Here is a 24565-nt window from a genome sequence, read left to right on the forward strand (position 1 = left end):
CCTGTGGTTATAATTCCAGTACCACCCAAAACCTTTTATTATGTATCTTTGGGTTTTTTTGTTGTTTTTCCCCCTCCTTTCCTTTCCTAACTCTCTGCTTAATTTTGTGGTGAGGGAGAAAGAAGATAGAGAAAAGGTCACCCGGAAACTTTGTTGCTTGTCTCTGCATTTGGTAACTGAGGGCAGATCTTGTATGGTCACCAGACAACCAGAGTCATGATTAGTGGTTACCCCTGAAGTTTACCTTGGAAAATGGGGGGTACTGTGGCTGTGGGGAGGGATACTGGGTTCTTTAACTGTATGTTTTATGCTTACTGAAGGTTTTACTTAGTTTCTTAGAAAGTCAAACTTTTAAATTCTTTTATGTCCCAAGCATCTAATTCTGCCCTTTTCTTGCAGAGGCGATTACTTTTGGGTCCTTCTGTTTACAATGGCCCAGAGAACTGGACTGGAGGATCCCGAGAGGTATCTCTTTGTGGACAGGGCTGTCATCTACAACCCTGCCACTCAAGCTGACTGGACAGCTAAAAAGCTGGTGTGGATTCCATCAGAGCGCCATGGTTTTGAGGCAGCTAGTATTAAAGAAGAACGGGGCGATGAAGTTATGGTGGAGCTGGCAGAGAACGGGAAGAAAGCAATGGTCAACAAAGATGACATTCAGAAGATGAACCCACCGAAGTTCTCCAAGGTGGAGGATATGGCAGAGCTGACATGCTTGAATGAAGCCTCTGTTTTACATAATCTGAAGGATCGCTACTATTCAGGACTTATCTACGTGAGTATTTCTTCTCAATGACCGTGGGGGTGGTACCTGAGAAGTAGTATAGTTTACATTATACATGGTGCTGTAGCCTCTCAAGAACACAGGTTCCCAACACCCTTGACATTTTATTTCTGTTTTAAAAAAGGAAGGCTTTTGCTTAACTGGTTTCTGCTTTTCCATATTTTGTCTATATAATAAGGCCTGGCTGTCTTGGACTCCCTTTGTAGACAAGGCTGGCCTTGGATTTACAGAGATCTACCTGCCTCTGCCAGGGATTAAGGGCATAGGACACTGTGTCTCGCTTCTTTCATATGTTAACAATTTGAAGTTTAAATGATTAGATGTGATGAAATAATGTTTGAAGACTGCTAAAGTTCTGCTCTGGAGGGTGACATGCAAGGGAGCATATGGCAAAAAAGCTAGGGAATTTAATGATAACTGAGTGTTCATCTACAGGAGGAGACAGGCAAGGAAGAGTAGAAAAACCAGGGCTCCAGGCTCCAAGGTTCCAGCAGTGAGCAGGAGCAGCTTCATTTGGGTAATAGGAAGGCAGAGGATAAATGCTGAGGCTTTTAAGAGGAAACAGTTGGGGATAAGACTGAGACTCGGGCTGTCCTGAGGCTGGCTTTATGCTGCAGATGCTGAACATGTCTGTGCACAGAAGTTACTGAAAATAATTTAGGATAAAGCAGAGGAAGAATACCAGATACTGCAAAGAATCTAGAATGGGTGGATATCGTGGTTTAAGCTTATGATCCTAGCAATTGGGTGGAGGAGTGTAGGCAGGAGGACTTTCATGAGTTAGAGGCCAGCCTTGGCTAAAGAGTGTAAGACCCTATTTCAGAAAGTAACAAGGGCTGGAGAGATGGCTTGGCTGTTCTTCTAGAGGGCCTACATTTGATTCCCAGCATGCACATGGCTCACAACTATCTGTAACTCCAGTGCCAAGGGTTCTGATGCCCTCTTCTGGCTTCCATGGGCACCAGACATACAAGAGGTATATAGTCACAAATGCAGGTGAACACCCATACACTGGACAGTGACAACAAAACACCTCTAGAATCACAAATTAGGCATGAGGAAGTGGCAGGCAGGGGCCAGCACTGAGGAAGGTGGCATGGATGAGACCAGGACAGATTAAAAAGCAACAGATATAGAAAAGCTGACAATGGCATTGAAACTGGAAAAATGTGGTTGAATTTTGAGAAAGAATATGCTACTTGAACCCTACAAGTAATTTAGAACTCAGCCGGAACCAGTGATCCCAAGGAACTAGTGCATGTAAGTAATATTGCCAAGCAGTCAAGGTCATCAGTGCCCTGCAGTTGTGAGCTGTCCTATAAGGGAATGAAACAAGGTTCTAAACTAGGCTGGAGGCAGAATGGCTACCCCAGTGGGTGGGTGAAGGCCTCTTTGACAAGGCAACATTTTGACTGGACTCTGACTGGCAAAGGAACCAGCAAAGGAAAAGCTGAAAAATGAGTGGGTTTTGAGCCTCTCCACCTCCTCTTCCTTTCTTCTGTGAGGTAAAATACAGAAAAAGAGGAAGAGACAGTCTGCAGTGCTGGGAAAGCAGGTTAGGAGAGCAGACCAACCTGGAAAGAGGAGGAGCCAAGGAAAAGAGATCAGCAGAGGAGCAGTGATGGGAATCCAGCTGAGATGGAGGAACAGTATCCTTTTCCTGGCTGTGTGATTCAGCTTTAGGCCTGTGACGGCCAAGCAACTTACATCTGTATTACTAGCACAGTAAGAGTACAGCTTAGTGATTGTCGTCATGGTCAGGCTGAGGAGGAATGAGGGTCTAGGCAGGAGGGCTCTGTGATTGTCTTAGTTAATATTCTATTACTGTGAGGAGATACTATGACCAAAGTAACTCCTATGAAAGAAAGCATTTAATTGAGACCTTGCTTACAGTTTTAGAGAGTTAGTCCATGACCATGGCAAGAAACAGATGGGCATGGTGCTGGAGCAGCAGCTGAGAGTTTTATATTTTAATCCACAGAGCAGCAGTCAGAGAGCCTGGGGACTGGCCTTTGAAACTCCCAACATAGGCCACACCTCCTAATCCTTTCAAAACTGCTCCACTCTTGGTGACTAAGCATTCAAATAAATGAATGAATGGGTCCATTATCATTTAACCCACAATGATCAAGGGCTGAGGTTTCAATACCATTGTAGGACAGAGTTGAGACTGAGGGAGTCAGATGGGAATGTGGACTTTGGAGATTTGAGAGCACCTTAGTTTTGGACTGAAGCCTGGGGCAGTGACCTTTGCAGGCCTGGGAAGGTGAAGCACAACCAAGAAGCCCTGGAAGGACTGAGAAGATAGCTTCTCACAGGACATACAAGCATGAGGGTCCAAGTTAGAGTCCAGAACCCACGGAAGCTTAAGAGAGCACAAGCTCATACTCCCATTGCTGGGGAAATGGAGATGGAGGATTTTCTGGCCACCCATCTAAGTCTAATTGGTGAGCTCTAAGTCCCACAGAGAGCCTGTCTCAAAAAATAAGTACCACTGTCCTGAGGAACAACACCTAAGGCTAACCTATCTCTCCCTCTCCCTCTCCCTCTTCCTCTCAAACACATACACACACAAACACACAATAAAGGACGTTAGTGTGGAAAGGGGCAGACTGTTTCTACAGGCTTTCCTTGATTCCATCAGTGGACATCATAGAGGCCAAGGAATAGAGAGAAGGGAGATGGACGGGAGAAATACTGCACTGGTACAAGGGAAACAGTGCAAGAAGAGGCAGAGGATAAAGTACACTCACATAAAAAGCTGTGTGTGGTAGGTCATGCTTGTCAGCTCAGCATTCCAAGGCAGAGCCAGGAGCAGGGGAGGAAGGATGGAGGTAGCTGGCCAGCCAGTATAGCCAGTCAGTGAGCTCCAGGTTCTGTGAGAGATCTTGCCTCAAAAAATAAAATTAAGCATGTTTGTGTTGCACACACACATGCAGGCAAATCATTCATACATACAAATAAAAGTAATTAAATCCAAAAAACAAAGTTGATAATGATAGAAAAAGATACTTGATGTTGTCTTCTGGCCTCCACACATGCACATTGGTGCGTGTATAGGCATGTACACTGGTGCATGTATAGGCATGTACACTGGTGCATGTATAGGCATGCACACTGGTGCATGTATAGGCATGCATTGCACACATGATGAGGATTTGTAAACAGTCCTTGTGGGGTTTCAGAGTCTGTGCAGCTGTTTTATATCTATACTTTTTTCCAATCTTAGTGACAACTGAGTGAACTTTTGAGCTTCTTTTCAAAGTCTTGATTTCTAGGTCTGTACAGAAGGACAGTTTGTTTTCTGGGGTTAGGGAGGATGGAGAAAGGTTCCCATCCAAAATTGTGGTTGGAGTGGTTGACAGTGGGGCTGGAGAGAGCTGCACTTGCTATACTTGTTTGAAATTAGCTGAGTAGTTGAAATTGTCACTTGAGGTGCCATGACAGAGACAGGTAGCCTGTGCTCTGGCCATAGCATGTGTGTAGGATAAAACAGCTTCCTGCGGATAGACTGGGCTGCCGGCAGGATTAGTGTACTCACTTACTCAACCACCAGATTCTCAGATCACTAATTTTTATCTTTCCTCCTATAAAACCCACTTGTAGCTGTAACGCTGTCTCCAACATACACTCACAGATGTGATATGTAGCATTTTGTTACTCAATTTTAAGAGTTTTCTGATTTCTGTGGCTTCTTCAGCCTTTGGACATTAAAAGTGTGTTTTTAACATTTCCAAGAATAGTGGTGTTATTTTTTTTTTTTTCTTGTTTTCCCTTTTGTTTTGTTTGCTTTGCTATGTTTCTGGTATTTTCCAGGCAGGATTTTATGTAGCTCTTTGCTGGCCCAGAACTTTTTATATATCATGCTGGTCTCAAATTTCCAGCAATTCTCCTGCCTCTGCTTCCTCAGTGTTTGGATTACAGGCTGGAGTTTTGGTTGTTGTTTTGTTTTCTCTGTTATTACTTATTTGTGTATGTGCTATATGTGTACATGTTCATGTTTGTGTAAGTGCTGGTGAAGGCTGGTAGAAGATTTTTTTATTTTTATCTTATATATGTGAGAGTTTTGCTTGTGTGTGTGCATTTGTGCTGTGTGCATGCCTGCCTGCCTGCCTGTGGAGGCCAGCAGAGAGCTGAAGTGACAGGCAGTTGTGAGCAGCCATATGGATGCTGGGAACTGAACCTAGACCCTCTGCAAGAGCAGTTGTGCTCTTAACCACTGAGCAGTCTTTCCAGACCCCATTTATCCTCTTTTTTGACATAGGGCCTTTAACTGTACCTGGATCTCATCAATTTGGCCAGACTGGCTACTCAGTGAACTCCAGAGATCTATCTACCTGTCTCCAGAGTTGGGATTGGAACTACATCCTACCATGCCTCTTTCTTTATGAGTGTGTTAAGGTCCAAACTCATGTACATACTTTATTGACTGAGCTGTCCCTTCAGCCCCTGCTTTTTTGGCTTTTGAAGGCAGATTTGTTTGTTTTATTTTGTTTTTTCCAGGTTGGCCTCAAACTCGGTGTATAACAGAAGCTAGTCTTGAACTCCTGCTCCTCCAGCTCCGCCTCCCACACGCTGGGATTACAATCATATGCCACTATGTTCAGTCTCAAGGGATGGTCTCAGTTATTCCTTCACTATTGATTTTTTTTAAGTAATCACAAAACAAAGATAACGTTCAGCCCTTATTTATTTTATTTGTTTGTCTGTTTGTTGTTTTTGAGGCAGGGTGTCATCTTGTAGCTCTGGCTGTCCTGGAACTCACTCTTTAGCCCAGGCTGGCCTCTAACTCACAGCAATCTGCTTGCTTCTGCCTCTGGAGTGCTGTTTAAAGGTGTGCACTGCCATGTCTGCCCTACTATGTGGCTGATCTTTGGTTACTTGGTGGTTTCTTTTTATCCTTCCACACTTCTCCACCCTTTCAACCTTCTAATGCTAGGTAGGAGTGAAAAAAGGATAGGAAGGAAAGGGGTTGGTATTATTGATAGATTAATTCCCGCTGATTAGGGCCATGGAGTTCCTTGGAGCAAGTTTGATCTTCACTGGCAGGATATCTAATTTCTTCTTTACACACAACCACTTGGCAAACCATGACCAATAGTAACCAACCAACAACGCCTGTTCCACAGCTCCCAGGCCCCCACACTTTTTGCCCCTCCCCCCAGCATTTATATACCCTCTGAAAAGCCCTCAGAATTCCCAACACCACACAATCACAGAAACTATCTGCAACTGGCAAAATCACACCATTGCTAGAGCACCAGGCAAATCACAGTCAGCTGCTGTGCTATGGACAATCTAAAGCAGCCCCATGTCCCACATCTGGAATTAAAATGAAACCACAGTCCCATTTCTGTATTTTTAAAAAGATCAAAATTCTCACTATATGACTAAGTCCTCAAAAATTCTTTTTCGTTTTTTTGGTTTTCTTTCTTTTTCTTTTTTATAAATATACTCTCAGCTTAGGGAGTGTTCTGTATGTTTGTAAAGATTGTATATTCTGTTCTTGTTGGATGTACAGTTCCATGTATGGCCACTAGATGAAGAGCTTAATTACACTATTTAATCTTCAGTCTGGAGCTAGGAAACAGCTCAGTCAGTAAAGTGCTTGCCACACAAGTCTGAAGACCCGAGTTCAGCCCCTAGAACTCACGTGAAAAAGCCAGATACAGTGGCCCATTCAGATCCCTGGGGCTTGCTGACCAGCCAACTCACCTACTTTCTGGACTCCAGGCCAGTGAGACCCCATGAGGATAGTGGCTAAGGAGCAGCACCAGGGCCTGTCCTCTCCCTCCGTAGTGCACACTCAAAACTTCTGAAGTCTGATGTCCGTCTGTCTGTCAGTTATAAGAAAATGTGTTGAAATTTCCCAATGTGTTTTATTAGCTTCTAATGTACACCTAGACTTTAATTTTTGCCTGGTTTTGTTTTCATACAAGTGTCTATGGGTTGTGCTTTGTTTGGTATTAAAGATGGGGCCCGCTGCTCAGTGTCGAGGGAGCCCAGCAGTCTTCAGAGTGTGGTCGGGAGCGAGCTATACAGGGGAACTGGAGAGGTCAAGACTATTTTCATAACATTATGTCATTTGCCATTTCTCCGCTGACATTTGTACCGCCGGTCCAAAGGCAGTGGTGACTAAGGCTCATGACGCCTCCTCATGGATGAAGGAAGTGACTGCAGGCTGTGTTCTCAATGTCTGTCCTTCACTGAGCTTTGTGGGGTAGTTTAAAACAAATCCAGTTTGAGACTGTCCTTGATAAAGCAGGGAAAATGATTGATTTTATTAAATCTCAGCCTTTGAGGATCCATCTTTTGAATGTCCCGTGCGAAGAGCTGAGTAGGCATTAGCACCTCTGCTGTGTTGGGCGTGCGCTGACTGATGAACAAGTGTGCGCATATCTCCGTTATAAGCTAAACATGCTGCTCTTTTCATAGGCTGCATTTTTTTTTTTATGTGCAAGGGGGATTGAGAGGTAAGTTGGGGTTTCTTCTGCAGGGATAGTTGGCAGATATTTCCTTGAAAACAAAGTGAGGCTGTTACTTGAAAGAAAAGCTGGTGGCACTTAGTTGTCAGGATTGTAATTTGAGGGTTTTGTAATTGTTCTTGTTTTGTTGAGACAGTTTCCTCTTTCCCAACTCTGTCTGATTTCCTTGTACTCAAACAACACAATACAATCAATCACAGTAGATTAAATACAGAAACAGATCCATAACCTGGACTTGTGGTGTCACGATCCCCCTGCCTCAACCCCCTCAGCACTGGCATTTACAGGCATGTGCCCTCACATCTGGTGGTTAAATTTGAGTATCTTTGTGATAGTCTGCCTGATTAAAGGTATGCACCACCACGCCCAGCAGTCTTTGTAGTAATTGCCCTCGGTTCTTTATGGTTTATGGGTGGTAAGTCCTTCATGTTTATAATTTTAGTGTCACTTGCCATTTGTTACAAACATGCTGTATAAAATTCTGTTGATTTTTGTTGTTGTTTTGTTTTGTTTTTGGGGGTTTTCTCTGTGTGGCCCAGGCTGTTCTGGAACTCTCTCTGTAGACTAAGTTATACTCAAGTTCACAGAGACCCTCCTGCCTTTACCTGCTAGGATTAAAGGCACGAGCCACCACTGCCCAGCCCCTGTTAAAATTTTAATTGGAGTTTTTACAAACCAGTTTGGGGAAGAAATTAGATATTTACAAAATTAAGCCTTAATTCCTGATAAACTCGGGTATCTAATTGTTTATTTTTTCTATGTATAACTTTTTTTATAAAGCATCTTTTCTTATTTTTTAATTTTATGTCTATCTGTGCACAGTGTGCTTGACTGCTTCCCTGAGAGGCCAGAAGAGGGCATCAGTAGTCCTGTAACTGGAGTTACAGACGGATTTAAATGTTGGGGTTGACCCAGGTGCTCTGGAAGAGCAGCCACTGCTGCTAACTGCTGAGCATCTCTCTAGCCCCTGTCTATATTTTGTTAAAATCTTTTGAGTATTTGATTTTTTTCTAGCTACTATTTAAATAGTTTGGTTTTCTATTGTAATAAAACACCATGACCAACGCAATTTGGGGAGGGAAGAGTTTATTTTGCTGATCACATCAGGGCAGGAACTTGAAGGTAGGAGCGGACGCAGACGCCATGGAGGGGTGCTGCTAACTGGCTTGCTCCTCCTGGCTCGCTCAGCCTGCTTTCTTATACAACCCAGGACCACTGCACAGGGGCTGAGCTCTCCAACCTCAGTCATTAAGAAAATGCCCTATGAACTTGTCGACGGTTAGTCTAATAGAGGAAATTTCTCAGTTGAAGTTCTTCTTGTCTATAACTCTTGCTTGTGTCAAGTTGACAAAAATCTAACCAAGACAAATCGTGTTTAAATTTTTACTATTTTGGTACATATAGTGAGAACATATTATAATATGTTCATAATTATTACCATTATGTAGAAATATTCTGTCTGCAATTAGTTTTTATATGCTGACTTTGTATTCAGGGGCTTTGCTGAGTTTTTTCACTGCTTATAATAGTTCTCTGAAGATTCTTGTGGAGTGCCTTCATTATCTGCAAATGATAATTTTGTTTTTCTTTCCAATTCTGCTTGCTTTATTAGACTATTATGACCCCCAGTGTAATATTTTTGAATAAAAGTATTAGGAGACATTCTTGTATCATTTCAAATCTCAGGGGAACTTTTTAATGTTTCAAAATTAAGAATGCCATTTTCAGTTGGGTGTCGTGGGCACACTTTTAATCCCAGCACTTAAGAGTTTGAGGTCAACCAGGTACACAGTGAGACCCTATCACAAAACAGAAATACTCTTAAGCTGTGCAGAGGTGGCCTTTAATCTGAGTATTCAGGCAGCAGAGGCAGGTGGATCTCTGAGTTTGAGGCCAACCTTGTCTGCAGAGTTTGTTCTAAGACAGTCAAGACTACATCGAAAAACCCTGTCTTGAAAAAATTAAAAACAAATAACAAAACAAATTCTTGTCAACCTAAGAGAAATTTTCTTCTATTCTTAGTTTCTATGTTGAATAGATGATTTTAAAAAATCTTGTTTGAGTTTTAACTTACCAAATTTTTTTTATTATCAGTGAGATAATAGTATGAATTTTTTTGTTACTTGTTATATATTCCAGAATGTTAAATAATCTTACCAGGAGCAAGGGTTCTTATATCCTTCCTCAGCTCTCCCCTCTCCCTTTCTGGCTAATAGTTAGGCGGTGTGCATATCTTGAATGAGAACAACTGTCTTCCTTTTCTGTAATATTCTTGAGGTATTTTGTGTTAAGATTGTTTTGTGTCAGGAATGGCTCTGTGGGTACAAGGAGGCTCCTGGTCCATCCTTAGCACCACACCAGAAAGAAACTATGTTGGTTTTATGAGATGAACTGGGGCAGTTGGACCTTTGTTCTCTACAAGAGTTTGACTATGACTCACATTCATTTGACAATGACTGAGTTTTCCCTGGGGAAAGTTTTTCTTGATAGATCTGGAGCTTTTCAGACTTTTATTTTGTTTCAGTTGATAATTATGTTTCTCTAGAAGTCCATCTAGTTCATAGATACTTTCAAATTTATTAGTGTAAATGCTCTTGTGGAGAAAGTTTTTAATTTCAGTGATCTGTCTCTTCTCCCTTTCTGTTTGTGTTTGCCTTCGGTACTGAGGATAGACCAAGAGCAGAGTCCCCTTGCACACTGTGCAGGCATTCTACCACCGAGCTGTCTTGCTGGCCCTTAACTTGATAGTAATCATTTTTTTCTTTTTTTACATTTTACTTATCATAAGTGCACTGTAACTGTCTTCAGACACACCAGAAGAGGACATTAGATCTCATTGCAGATGGTTGTGAGTCACCATATGGTTGCTGGGATTTGAACTCAGGACCTGGAAGAGCAGCCGGTGCTCTAAACCACCTAGTCACCGCTCCAGCCCTAATTGTTTTTTTCTATTTTTTAAAATGACTCACCCAAGATTCAAATCTCAGCTTTTGGTCTGTTCTGGTCCTTTCTATTTATTCTTTCTATTTATTCATGTCTTCCCACCCATGTCTGACTCCTTATCTACTTCTCATACCATTGTTTTTACTTTCCTTGGAATAAATTTTTCATTCTGTGGATTCTAATATAAATACCTCATTGATTTTTTTTTTTAAAGTAGTCATTTAAAGCTATAAATTTCTATTGCTTTGGCAGTATTCTGTTAATTTTATTATGTTGGGTTATCATTCAATTAAAAATAATGAGATTTTTTTTTAAAATCCATAGACTGTTTATGAGTGAATTGCTTCATTTCCAAACATAGGGGATTTGCAGGCTTACTTTGTTATTTCAACATAAACCCCCATGATCAGACAGTATGTCCTGAATGAGCTCAGCCCTTTGATACTTCTTAGCTTGTTTTGTGATCTGTTTTATGACCATGTGGGTGAGAAAAGATGAGCTTGAAAATCATGTGTCCTCTGAAGTCGTTGGGCCTAGTACCATAAGTATGCAGTGCCTTTTGATCTCAGTTATAGGTCCTAGGGTTTTCTCTTTAAAGTCTTCTTTTCTGTCAGTTAATCTGAGTTTTTCTGGCTTTAGTCCTGTCAATATTTGCTCACACTCACACTGATTTGTCTATAGAGGTGTGAAAGATGTGCACTGGTCTGGTTTTGGTGACTTTGCTGGTTTGCTAATTTGATTTCAACATTATTACCTTATGTGCGCTTGTGCAGGGATGCTTGAGACTGCCAGGAAGATACAAGTGTCTGCCCTCACTTTCCATCTAGCTCCCTTCACGTGCAGTGTCTGATTGGGCCAGGAGCTAGGCTGACAGGCAGTGAGCATGGGTGGGTGTGCTTGTGGCAGCTGGGCCCGTGGTCCGCCCACCGAAGCAGTGCTGGGTTATGGTGCAGCTGGCACACACACCTCCTTACTTGAGTTCAGGGGATTTGAAGTCTTTTGAGACGGGCTCTTACTATGTATATGTAGCCCAGGGCAATGTTGAATTCCTCCTGCCTCTGTGTCTCAAGGGAATGACAGAGTCTGAACATATCCATCTATCTATCTGTCTATCTATCTATCTATCTATCTATCTATCTATCTACCTATATCTATTTATCTATTTTAGAGTGGGAATTTATAATTTATCCAGTAATGAATTAGAAATTAATCAACAGGTTTTAACAGAGAATGAGAAATCAAAGGAACCTGGGCAGACTGCAGTAGGCTGCTCATCAACAGTTTTAAATATGTCCATGCAGTATAGCGACTAATACATGTCATTTAATCTACCCTCTAACTTGTTTTCTGTTTGTATGTGTGAGTGTGCATGTCTGTATACATACCTTTGGAAACCAGAGTATTGTTCCTCCTCAGGAACCATTTACCTGTGTTTGTAAAATTATTTTTATTACATTATTTTATCATATTTAAAATTACTACATCTATCATTTGTCTACCTGCTATCTATCTGTGTGTGTACATGCATGTCCTTTTGTATGTATGTGGAGGTTTAAAGACGGGTTGACAAGATTTGGTCTCCTCCACCATATGGGACCCAGGACAAACTCAGTCTTGTTGGCAATCACTTTACATGCTGGGACCATCTCGTGGCCCTTTTTCTTGTTATTTGAGGTAGATTCTCTCACTGGAATCTGGGACTCACTGATTAACCTAGACTGGTTGGCCAACAAGCTCCAGGGATCTTACACACACACACTCACTCACTCACTCACTCACTCACTCACACACTCACCCTTGCTAGAATTACAAGCATGCTTTTTGGCTTTTTACATAACTGTTGGTACTTAAACTCAGGTCATCTTCCTTGCTTGGCAAGCATTTTACCAGTTGGGTTATCTCCTCGGCACCATAATTAATTTTTCTTTCTTTTCTGCTTGCCTCTACCCTAACCCTAAACTACTCCCCACCTCCAGCCTCAGCCCCTCCTCCATTCCCACTCCCACCACTGCCCCTGGACTGAGGAGTTTTCATTGTTCTATCTTTTTACATCTCATATGAGGGATAAGATTTCTTCTGTGTGTGCTCTGCCCGCCTGTGTGAATATGTCCCCAGTGTGTACCTGTGCCATGGAGACCACAAAAGCACCGGCCCTGGAACTAGAGCTCCAGGTTGCTGGGAACTGCTCTCTGGGTGCTGGGAGCTGAGCCCCAGGCCTCTGCAGAGCCAGCAGCAGTTGTAAGCGCTGAGCCATCTCTCCAGCCCTTTCTCAGTATACATTGTTTGCTGTTCACTTTAGTCTTCTCTTTATTTAGTGCTAATATAGTGGTTGCAAATTTTTATTTGTATCCTTGGCCTACTAAAGAATGATGTGACACATGATCTTAGCCAAAAGGGGCTGAGAAATGATTTGTACGAAATAGAATTCTTACTGAGTCAGCTAATGACAGGGCCTTAGAGCACTTTAGTGGTCTTTACCCTTCCCTCACAACTTATATGTTGCCATTGGCAATTTTAATTCTCTGTATTTAAAGTCTACAAAACACTACTTTCTAGTAGTTGTTTCTTAGTTTAACTGTTTGCTCTTTCTGTTGATTTTTTATTGTTTAAAATACATCTTATGTTTTGCTGTTACCTGATTTTTAGTTTCTTTAAGGCAGTTTCCCTGTGTATTATAAATTTGGATGTTGTGTGTTGTGTCTGTCTGTCTGTCTGTCTGTCTGCCTCTGTGTATCTGTGTGTCTGTGTAAAAATGTCTCTGGTTAACAGAGCTGTTGTTCTGTTTTGAGGCTGGAGTTTGAGTTCTGGGTCACAAATGCCTCTGACTCCAGCTCCAAGGGCTCTAATGCTCTATCCTGGCCCCTGTGGGCACCTGCACATACACATCACAGAGACTATGTGTGAAAATAAGACAGTCTTTTCTAGATTGACTGTCCTGTAAGCATGAGGCCTGAGTTTGGTTCCCAGCACACCAGTAGGTAATCCTAGCAGTTAGTGGGTGGAATTGGGAAGGTCCCTGAGGTTTTTTGGAGCCAATCAGTGGACCAGGGTGAAGGACATATCCTGTCTCAAAAAATGAGATGGAAGGACTGGAGAGGTGGCTCAGCACTTATAAGCACTTACTACTCTTGCAGAGGACCCAAGTTCAGTTCCCAGCACCTACACTGGGCAGCTCACAACTGTCTATCATTCTAGCTCCAAGTAGATCTGACACTTTATCTCTGGCCTCTCAGGGCGTCCATCTTAGCACACAAGTACACACATGCACAATATTTAAAATTTAAAATATTTAGTTAATAAAAAATAAAAACCAATGATCTCCACTCTTACAAGGCTAACATAAGTGAGTTCTAGGACAGCCAGGTCTACATAGTGAGGCTCTGTCTCAAGAAACAAACAAAGACTGAGAAAGGCATCTGATGTCAACCTCTAGCTTACACACATACACAGAGAAAGAGAGAAATGTCTTTCATTTCTCCAAAAGTGTCTGTTCTCTGTTTATTTGAGACAGGGTCGTGTCCTGTGGCCCAGGCTGAACTAAACTTGCAGAAGTCTTCTTGCCCAGACCTCTAGAATGCTGAGATTTTGTTTTGGGTTTTCTTTTCTTTTTCTGTATTTAAGACGCAGAGCTAAAGTTGGTGCTGGAGGAAGAGGCAGAGGCAGAGGCAGAGGCAGGTGGACTCTTGAGTTTGAGGCCAGCCTGGTCTGCAGAGATAGATCCAGGACACCAGGGGGTACAGAAAAACAAAACAAAAGATGCAAAGCTGACAAACAGTAATGGTGTTGTGTTTTTGCCTTCTATCGTCTTTAGAATTTAGCTTGGTCCAGTGATAAAACTTGTTACTCTTGCAGGGGACCCAGATCACATGATTCAGTCCCCTGGAACTTTCTAGGGGATCTAATGCTCTCATCTGGGCTCTGGGTGCTCGCATGCCTATGGTGCACAGATGAGCAGTTTGGGCATGTGTGTAGGAAAGAACCAGTGCTTGAATGTTGTCCTCTTACCTTTACACATGTGCTGTGAGCCGAATGATCCCTGTGCTGGCTAATTTCATGTCAACTTGACACAAGCTGTAGGATATTTTCTTAATTAGTGGTTGATGGTGAACCCACTGTGGGTGGTGCCATCCCTAGGCTGGTGGTCCTGGGTTCTTTCTCTAAGAAAGCAGATTAATAGTGAGTAGGCCAGTAAGCAGTACCCCTCCGTGTCGTCTGCTTCAGCTCCTGCCTCTAGGTTCCCACCCTGTTTGCTTGAGTTCCTGTCCTGACTTCCTTCAGTAATGGAGTATGATGTGGAAGTGTAAGGCAAAGCCTTTCTTCCCAACTTGCTTTTGATCATGGTGTTTGATCACAGCATAGGAACCCTAACTAAGACAATGGGGTACCCAGGAAAATTTTCAGTTCTTTGGGGTCTATTGCTTTGGTGGTTGAAGGGAGGGACTCAAGTGTTCTTTAGGATATTTCCTTCCCTGCCATTGTGGTTCCAGGAGCTCAAGTTGCTGAGTTCTTTTCCATTTAATATGTGTGTGTGTGTGTGTGTGTGTGTGTGTGTGTGTGTGTGTGTACCTCACATAAAGAGTTATTTAAGCCATCTCAATTCAACTTTTTTCAAGTTTGTTTTTTGGTTTTGGTTTTTTGTTTGTTTGTTTAATGTTTTGAGACAGGATTTCTCTATGTAGCCCTGGCTGTCCTTGAACTTACTATGTAGAACAGACTGGCCCTCCAACTCATAGAGATCCACCTGCCTCTGTCTCCTGAGTGGTGGGATTAAAGGTGAACGCCACCGTGACTGACTCCAGTTTGTTTTTTGTTATCTTTTTAAAAAAAAATTCATCCCCCCAAATGTATAAACAAACAAATAACAGACTCATAGGACAGTGAGATGTGACCTAGGCCACACCTGCTGCTTTGTATGCCTGGTGTCCCTCAGCAGTGATGGTTAATCATGGAGTTATCTTCCTTTGTCATCCACATTCATTAGTTTCATCTGTGTAACTTGTTTTTCATATATTATTTTTCTTATGATTTTTGTTCCTATAAGAAGAGTGCCTTGGAGTAAGTGTGACTATCTGGCCACCTGAACTCCATCTTGTGTCTGGTTTCGAGACCAGGTACATTAGTAACTCTTCTGTTGCTGAGACAGAATAGCTGACAGGTGACTTTCCGGAGGAGGGACATAGTTGGCTCAGTTTGAACACAGGAGAGGCATAGTGGAAAGAGGAGTGAGGCTGGTGCTGCCCTCAGGAAGCAGAGAGAGAGAGAGAGAGAGAGAGGGAGAGAGGGAGAGAGGGAGAGAGACAGAGACAGACAGAGACAGAGAGACAGATGAATGCTGTATTTCTCCTATTTACTCTGTCAGGACTCAGACTGTGGGATGGTGCTGACCACATTCAGAGTGGCTCTTCTATCTTCAGTCAACTCTTGGGAAACACCTTCACAGACATACTCATATGTGTGTCTCCTGTGTGACTCAAAATCCAGTCAAATTGACAGTCAGAAGGTTGACATCGCATAGAGTCTCCCTGTGAAGCTCAGACTGGCCTAAAACTCACTGCATAATCCAGGCTGGCCTCCTGTGTTCTAGGGTGTGCCCCACTCACTCGGTGATGTGAGCTTTTAGTCGTTCATTGCCTTGGCCACTGGTATTTTCCTTTTGTTTCTGACGCAGTATGGACACTGTTACACCACCTAAGGGTTTCTCCTGGCTTATTTGTAGACTTTCCACACTAACTTCTTTCTCCAAGTCCCCTGACCGTCTCCCCATCATGCAGTGCTTTCCTGTTTGTCTGGACGTCTTTGTTTTTTGATGTACATGTAATGTTTATGTAGGTTTGGTGCTTATAGAGATGGTATAGATATACTGTCCTCCATCCCCACATGCTTTCCCAGCCACACCCCCATGCTGCTTTCCTTTGGACTGATTTCTTCTGAGAGCTACAGTTTGGATGGAGGATGATCTGATGTTCCCTAGCCAACGCCCTGTTCCTGATGGGAGACTGTTGTGCTTCTGCTTCCTGGCATCAGCCTCTGCACCTGCTTCCATTTCCTAGTTCCCTAGTCCTTTGATCCTCTGAAACAATGCATGCTGAAGCCCTGCTTTCTCAAACACTGGCCCAACACTTGGAAGATGAGGAGCAACATTTCCGGGAGCGGCCTGCAGGAGAGGAAATGATCAGCCCAGACAGGAGCCTGGAGGCATAGCACCGTATCATATAAATATACCTACAAAATTGTGAATTTTTATGTGTACAAATATTTGTGTATGTCGTAGGAAAAATGTGCAGTCATGTTAAGATACAGACTTTCCCCTTCGGCCTTGTTCTTCAGGATTTTCCTGTGGCTCTAGCAGTTTAATATGCCCAACTGTTCATAAGCATCCTGCTTGACTTATCTGCGGTCCCACAGTATCATTTCCCACAAAGCACATTTTCTTTCTCTTGTCTCAATAACTGTTCCAGTTACTCAAGCTTAAAACTGCATCTTCTCTGACTGGGGCCTTTAATGCTCTTTCCTATGGATTTCTCAGTCTGTGCAGGAGGCCGGTGTCCGGCTTCTCCATGACCTTTCCCTCTCTGGACTGTGTTCCTCCTCCTCTCACCTAGGCTGAGCCATCGTGCCAAGACTGCCCAGCAGCCTCATATCTGCTGGTTTCTCCCCTCTAGCTCCTTTAATCGCTATTCCAGGTGGCTGCCAGATTTGTGCTTAGTGTAAAGTCTTTGTTTCTTACCCCAAGTCACTCTTTGTCACCTATAGAGGACAGAAACTAACTTGTTCAGTGTGACTGTGGCTTTCTCACATTCCATCGTCCAAGCTGGTTTCCGATATGCCAGTCTTCTCAGTCTGCCTTGTAAGAGTCTTAGCTTGCACTGCTTTAGTAGGAATTCTTTATTCCTCCTTTGGCCCTAACAGTCTCTAAGGGAAGAGCAACATCAAAGACCATCTGGGGCTGTTATGTCTAGTTTCATAGCTCTAGACAGGATGCTGGGGCTCTTGGTGGCTGCTCTCTGTGGTTCTGGCCAGAGCGCTCTCCATTCTCACCTGTTTACCTTTCTCGTCCCCACGCTGCAGCCTTGCAATGTGCCTGGCTTATTCAGTTTGTGGTGCTGTTTTCACACATACAACGTGTGCTTCCCGAAGGTGCTTAATATCTTGTGTACACATTCAAATACTTAAAAAGTTATTTGAACTTTCAGATCCATGTGCTTAGCAAAGACAGAAGAGATAGTATTAATTCAATGATCAGTCTATGTGGGGAAAAAAGCAGGATTTGATCTAATTCTTTTTAGGCACTCAGAAGTTAATACTTTAATAAGATTTCTATTTAGCCATTTGTTATGTTTGTCTTTGGCAAGCATGAGATGCTAATGATTATTTAATGTTTTCTTTTTGATGACTTAATTCATATTTGTGAGACTTTGTAATCTTTGTCCTCAGAAAACTGCCTAAGACATGTTGGATTCAGTTCTCATTAAATGTGTCCTTGTTCCAATAGGTTACTTCTGCCAGCCACAGTGCAGAGTGTTGAGGGTTTTTTTTTTTTGTTGTTGTTGTTGTTGTTTCTCATTCTATAATTATTCAGTTCTTAAAAACATAAAGTGCAAGACCACATGTGGAGGCGCACACCTTGAATCCCATGCTCTTGGCAGGCGGATTTTTATGAGTTTGAGACCAGCCTGGTCTACAATGCAAGTCCAGTACAGCCAGCACTTGTTACGCAGAGAAACCCTGTCTCAAAAAACAAAAAAAAACAAAACAAAATAACAACAAGCCATGACCAGCAGATGCTGTAGTGTCTTGCCAGGCTATGACCTAAGTTTTGGCTGAAAAATGATGTTATATTTAAGACTTTATTAATGTGTGGTTATTAACTTATATTACTGTTATAACATAAACCCGTTAACAATTGAGTTTGACTTCATTTGTTCATCCTTAATAAAATACTTTTAAAATTAAGTCTATATTGAGGCGGACACATTCAAAGCACAGTGATGTTCCCATGCATGTGCATACTTTGTGTACTTAGGTCAACTGTAGCTGTCGCAAATATTTGTCATACTCATAATTAATTCCTTCCAGCTTTGTGGAAAATATGGTCTAACGTTACCTCATAGTGCAGTAGCTGTTCTGTTGCTGTAAAGTCAGTTTTTATTGTCTTTGCTTGTCTTTTGTTGTCTGAGACTGGATTGATTTCTGGAAGACTCGCTTGGGAGAAAGTGGAAGAGGGCGGTCGGGAAGGCCAGGAGCAAGCTGAAGTTGCCTGTGTCTGGGCAAACAAGGCAGGGGTCTGAGGTAACAAGGGAACAAGCCACGGATTCATCTAGTCTCAGGTGACCTCATGAGGGCAGATTCGAGGTATTATTAGCCAAGAGGTCAAACCATGGCTTCCAATCAGGGGCCATCTCACTTGCACCCCACTTCTGAGCCTGTAGTAGAGCTTCAAGGAAAGCCATAGGGAACAGTGACAGAGACGCTCTGGTCACTTGAATTGTTTTGGCAAGCTTTCCTCTTGTTTGAGAATTAGTAACTGCGGCATTCAAAGCAGAGTGGTCCCTAGAGGGCTTTCTGCAGTCATTGCCAAGGTTTTAGCCCTTATGAACACAGCTGTTCATTACTGTCCCCACAGCCGTCCCAGGGGAGCTGGCCACACAGCTCCAGCCAACACTCCTAATCTTCCCCTCCCTCTTCTTTAAGAGATTTATGCATTTTTATTTTATGTGTATGAGTGTTTTGGCTGTGTGTTTTATAAGTGTGCACCATGTGCTTGCCTGGTGCTGTGGAGGCCAGAAGAGGGTGTTAGATCCCCTAGAACTGGAGTTACAGATGACTGTGAGCTGTAATATGGGTGCTGAGAACTGGAAGGGTCTCTCTTCAAGAGCAGCAAGTGCTCTTAACCACCTAGTCATCTCTCTGGCTCTTTGTAGCATCCTTTTGCTGGTTATTTGCGCTAACTATCTAAAAGGTCTGCCTCATATGCAGCCAAAAAGAATGTTTTGGAATAGAATTCCATTCCAAAAAATGTGCCAGGCTATAGTCCCCAGTAGCCTGGCACATCTAGAGCAGGGAGCACATCTGGAGCAGGCTTTCCTATCTTGACTTTTTTATAGTGAGTTTTATAGAATATCATCAGAAGTCAGTCTGAAAAGATGAAAAAAAAAAACAGTCATGTCTAGTATGCCATTTTTTTTCTCCTTTTCTTTTGGAAATGTATACTGTACTATTTCATTATTTCATGTGTATTTTTTCTACTTGTATTTATGTATAGCACATGTGGGCTGAGCGCCTGAGGAAGTCAGAGGGCAGGAGAGCCTCTGGGACTGGAGTTACAGATGGTTGTACCACTATGTGGGTACTTGGAATTGAACCAGTGCTCTTAACTGCTGAACCACCTCCCCAGCCCTAGTGTCATTTCTCAATGATGACTACCATGTGATCAGGAAGGTTTCCTAGAGTCTTGTATTCCAGTTCATCAGTTACTGTCACAGTGTTTACCATACTTATCTTAGCTGAGGAGTTGGATGCTCATGTCTGCTGTTGTATTGTTTGCTGTGAAGTTACTTAAAGAAAATTCCGCTTTGTGCAGATGTTTGAGAAAAAGGAGAATTGGGGGCTCAGTGGTTTAGAGCATTTGTTGCTCTTCTGCTTTGATCCCCAGCATCCATCTGATGGCTCACAACCATCTTAACTCTAGTCCCAAGGGATCCAGTGCCCTCTTCTGACCTTCATGGGCACCAGGCACACACGCGGCACATATATAAATGTGCAAGCAAAACATTCATACACATACACTAAACGAAGTTTTTAAAGGGATATTTTAGTCACTTTTTAGATAAATTGGGAATATTCTTCCTTGGCATTATACCCAAACTTAGCAAATGGTATTTTCTTAAAGACAAACTGTAACCTGGGGTCTAAACCTCACCAACAAGCTTTTCTTAACTTGTGTGTTCCTGAGAGAGTAAATGTGGACAGCAAAGGCCGATAATAATGGCTGTGAATTGTTGAAGTTGTGAATTGTGTGGTATGCACATTTTACAGGTGAGGGTCATTTGCAGAATTGACTTCAGAAGAGTGCCCTAAGTAAGTGCTGTTAGAACAGAGTTTGCAGGAAGTTATCCTGGTGAGATGACGTAATTCGGGAGACAGATGAGTTGTCTGAAGAATAAAAGATCTCTTGGTAATTTAATACCAATTTGTCCCTGTCTGATGATTGGATCTGAGCGACACATACAGATTTTGTTTGTTTTGACTTTCCCATTTCCTGTTCATTTTTATTCTAGACTTACTCTGGACTCTTCTGTGTAGTGATAAATCCTTACAAGAACCTTCCAATTTACTCTGAGAATATTATTGAGATGTATAGAGGGAAGAAACGCCATGAGATGCCACCACACATCTACGCCATATCAGAGTCGGCCTACAGATGCATGCTTCAAGGTAAACACATACAAGAAGATGTGCTCGGACTTTGTCACATACTGTTTTCTAATGTCTTAATTGGACCTGCAAAATGGTTTAATCTTCCTTTTAAAATTTAAAAATGGGCCAGGCGTGATGGTACTTAGAAGAAAGAGAGAGGTAGATGCATCTCTGAGTTCCAGGTCAGCCTGGTCCACGAAGCTAGTTCCATGCTAGGGTTACACAGTGAAACCTTGTCTTAATCAATTAGCCAATCAGTCGATAAATAAAGTATTTATTGTTGAAAAGTTAATAACGCTTAAGGTTAAAATGGATGATGAGGTTCTTTTTTATATAGAAATTTAAATATGGTTGCTGCTTCATAGCAGCATTTCCTATACTTTTTAATATTTAGAAGCATACATGTTTGATCTCTACCATAAACTAGCACAGGTTCATGGTATTGGACTTTAAAACCAATAGGAAAGGGCTGGGTGGGGGTGGGGCATACCGGTAGAACATAGGGGTTAGCATGTGTGAAGCCCAGGGTTCAGACCATAGCCAATGCTGCAAGGTGAGGCGAAAGTAGCTGTGCCTGTAGCGTAGGCCTGTGATTCCAGCTACATAGGAAGAGTGCAAACCCAAGGCCTGCCTGGATGCAGAGGGAGTTCAAGGCCAGCCTGAGCACATTGCTGAGACACGGTTTCAGAATAAAAATACAGGCTGGGGATGCAGCTCCGTAGGCAGCCTGCTTGCTTAGCATGTACGGTCCCTGGGCTCAGACTGTAGCACTGCTAAATAAATATAAAACCAACAAGAGTAAAGGGAAAGGTGGACACATCATTGAGTGAGGGAGAATTTAAAAATCAACTTGTAGTTTAAATGCATGCAAAGAGATAAGTTTTAAAATGTGTTGTTTGGTTGACATTGAAAGCTTTTGCATTTGGATCCAAATGAATTATAGATTTGTTCAGTCCTTCATTTGAACCCTGACTTTGGACAATGATTTATGGAAGGACTTTTTTAAGTCTGACCATATAGAGTGTCTTGTGAGATAAGAATGCGAAGGGTTCCCTTTAGCCTAGTCTGTGATTCTTGTTTCAGCTGCTGTTGCCTCTCTATGCCTGGATTACTATAGAAAAGGAAAGTTCCCAGGAGTCTGGGGACAGGCTCTCTATACAGGATTCTAATTTCTTTTAAAGGGAGAAAATATTGCAATCTTTTGAGCATAATGTGCATGCCAGGAAGGGATGTAGGACCTGCTGCTGTTTAATATATCAAGATCAGTTTAAAACAATAGGAATGTATTTGCTCTATTAGTTTGGACTTATTAGCAAACAGAAGCACAGTGAACATCAGACAGTTGAGCCTCATTCCATCCCACAGCCCCTTGTGTGACCCTGGGTAGGTTGCACCGGAGCTGCTGACGCATGTATGCAGTTGCCTGGGCTGCTCAAGGTAACTAACAGAGGGATGTGTCCTAATTAGCATCTCTATCCACATATGTGAAGATGTAGGGAGTGTGCCTGTAATGTTGGTGGGTACATGAGTCTGGTAGGGACAGTTAAGTACGTCTGAAGGAAAGGCTCAAAGATGTAAATGCTTGGCCAGGCAGAATGGAGAGTTGACTTTACTGTGACAGCTTACATTACTGTGAATGGTTTCCAAGCCAGCTTGACAAACATGGGCGAAGAAGAGATGAGGAATCTGTGGTCTACAAGCATATGACATTGTTATCACTACTAATGCTAGAAAGGACATTGAAAATTGCTATTAGCCATAATAATGTGTATCATAATTATAATACTTATTTGTCTTTATCTCTTATACTGAGGCACAAAGAATTTAAATAACTTGACCAAGAACATGTAGGTTGGTACAAGTGTGAGGTAGAATTAAAACCTGACATATTTTTTGTGTTTGGTATTGAGATAAGGTCTCTTTGTAGCCCATCTCACACTCTTCCTGCTTCCTCTGGATGCTAGATCACAGGTTTGGCTTCTATACTTGGCTGCTACTTGAAACATTCTTAGTCACACTACCTAGAATTTATTAATCATATAAACATTTTAAAATTTGATACAAAACTACCTTTGCCTTCCATTCTGTGAGAAAGGGGCTGCTTGCTCCTGTTATAGACTGCAGGACAGGAGAGAGGGGCGATAACGCTCACACCAGTCTGTCCAGGTTAGGCCCATAGTTACCATGTGGACAGACAGCTGAGGTGAGTGACAGAGAGCCTGAGAGGGGACCATATGGATAATTCAGAGCTTGGGGTCCCTCTCAACTTCGATGTTAAAGTCAGCTCCCCACTTAATCTGTCTAGATCTTTCAAAATCCTGGGTCTTTCCATCAGTTAAATATCATCCCTGTCTTATGTATTCTGTAATTACTTTGGGCACACATTATGCATCTTCAGATTTATTGATAGAAATGGTAAAAGGTTTTGTTGTTAAGAAATGTAAGTGCCAAAGAGATGGCTTAGTGATTAAGAGTGCTGACTGCTCTTCCAAAGAACCCAACTTCAATTCCCAGCACCCATATGGTGGCTGACAATTCTGAGGGATCAGATGCCCTCTTCTGGCCTCCATGGGCACCGCATGCACATGGTGGGTGCCCCACGTACATATAAAATAAAAATCTTTTTTTAAAACTTGATTTTTTTTTTTTTAAGTTTGGAGTCTAAGGGATACCATGTTAGTAAAATGCAGAGTGTACTTAGAACATACTAGTTGCTTAATAAATATTTGTTGAATGAATGGGCAGAAGCAAAGCTCTTGGTTGTGAATTAAATGCAAAAAAGCCACATGTTTAGTAGGAGCTTGGGACAGCAGTACTGACAAAACCAGAGACTAAAGCGTTTTCATAGTTCGTTTGAAGACTAGATGCAAATAAGAAAGAAGCAGTGGAGCTTGTGAGCGAGAGGCGGAGACATGGAGTTGTTTAGGTTCTGTAATAGCGATGACGGTTTGGAGAAATATAGACTTAGATCTGCCAGGCAGGATATTGAATGGGGAGGTGTTATGCACCTTATCTTTTATAGTTTGACAGACAGGCCAAGGTCAGAGGATCTTCATGGAAAGAAAGCGTTAGTATCAGACCTCTCATTTGTAGTACTGAGACTCAGAAACCAAAGGCCAAAGCACTGAGCGCTCCCTGTGTGTACAGTCCTGAGGTCAGTAAGCCTGCCTTCTGTACAGGCTCCCTACCATGTGACACCCATGTTCCTGACGCCTTCCACTCTAGCCGGTGCTGCTGTGGGGCTGCTGATCGAGCTGTTGACGTGTGTGCTGCTTTCCTGGAGCGTCTTAGAGTGGAACCCAAATGCCTTGTTCTGCTGTGTATCAGTTGTATTTGAATCTGTGTTGGCCTTCTCCTTCCTTCCCTGGCAGGCCAGTGCAGCCCAGGGTGGCCCCACACTCAGTGTGGCAAGGGATGGCTTTGAACTCCTGACCTTCCTCCTTCCCTTTTCATCTTGATTCAGGTAACCCCACTCCCTGATGTGCCAGCTCACCCAGATGTTCTGCTCAGTGTGCCTTGATTTTCCTTTCAGGATTTGATTAATTCCTGGCTTTCTCCTTGAATATGTCATTTGAGCCCACTCTTTAAAGGCTACCCTACAATTGAAACCCTGTGTTCTAGAAGATGGAAACGGTGTCCTTAGCTTGTCCTGGATCTCAACTAATCCTTTTCTTCTGGACCCCTGGAAAAGCTGTGTCCTTCCCCCTCCCCTCAAACCTGTCTTCTTGGTTCCCCAATTCTTCAGGCTTTGTTGTGACCCTGTGATAGGAGCCACAGAGGTTTTCATGAACCCCCCTCCCCCAATGAAAGGTTTCTCTTACTTGTGCCACCAATTTCTGAGGCGACATTACAGACTTTTTTCATCTTATTGAATCACCAGGTTTTTCAATAACAGTTCACAAATCCTATTACAGTGCTCTTCCAGGAAGACTAAAGT

At 42.6% G+C, this 24565-nt stretch overlaps 1 protein-coding gene across 2 annotated transcripts in view; it reads left to right on the forward strand.

Moving 5' to 3' along the window:
* Positions 1-24565, forward strand: part of MYH10 (myosin heavy chain 10) — a 123546-nt gene that overhangs the window by 6573 nt on the left and 92408 nt on the right. For both annotated transcript variants that reach the window (XM_080923430.1, XM_080923431.1), the window contains exons 2-3: positions 400-775; positions 20490-20646. In XM_080923430.1, coding sequence (XP_080779556.1) covers positions 431-775; positions 20490-20646 — 502 coding nt within the window. In that variant the 5' untranslated portion in view covers positions 400-430. The remainder of the gene's footprint in view (positions 1-399; positions 776-20489; positions 20647-24565) is intronic.

This window comes from Micromys minutus (assembly GCF_963924665.1).
Source record: "Micromys minutus genome assembly, chromosome: 10".
Classification (NCBI taxonomy): domain Eukaryota; kingdom Metazoa; phylum Chordata; class Mammalia; order Rodentia; family Muridae; genus Micromys; species Micromys minutus.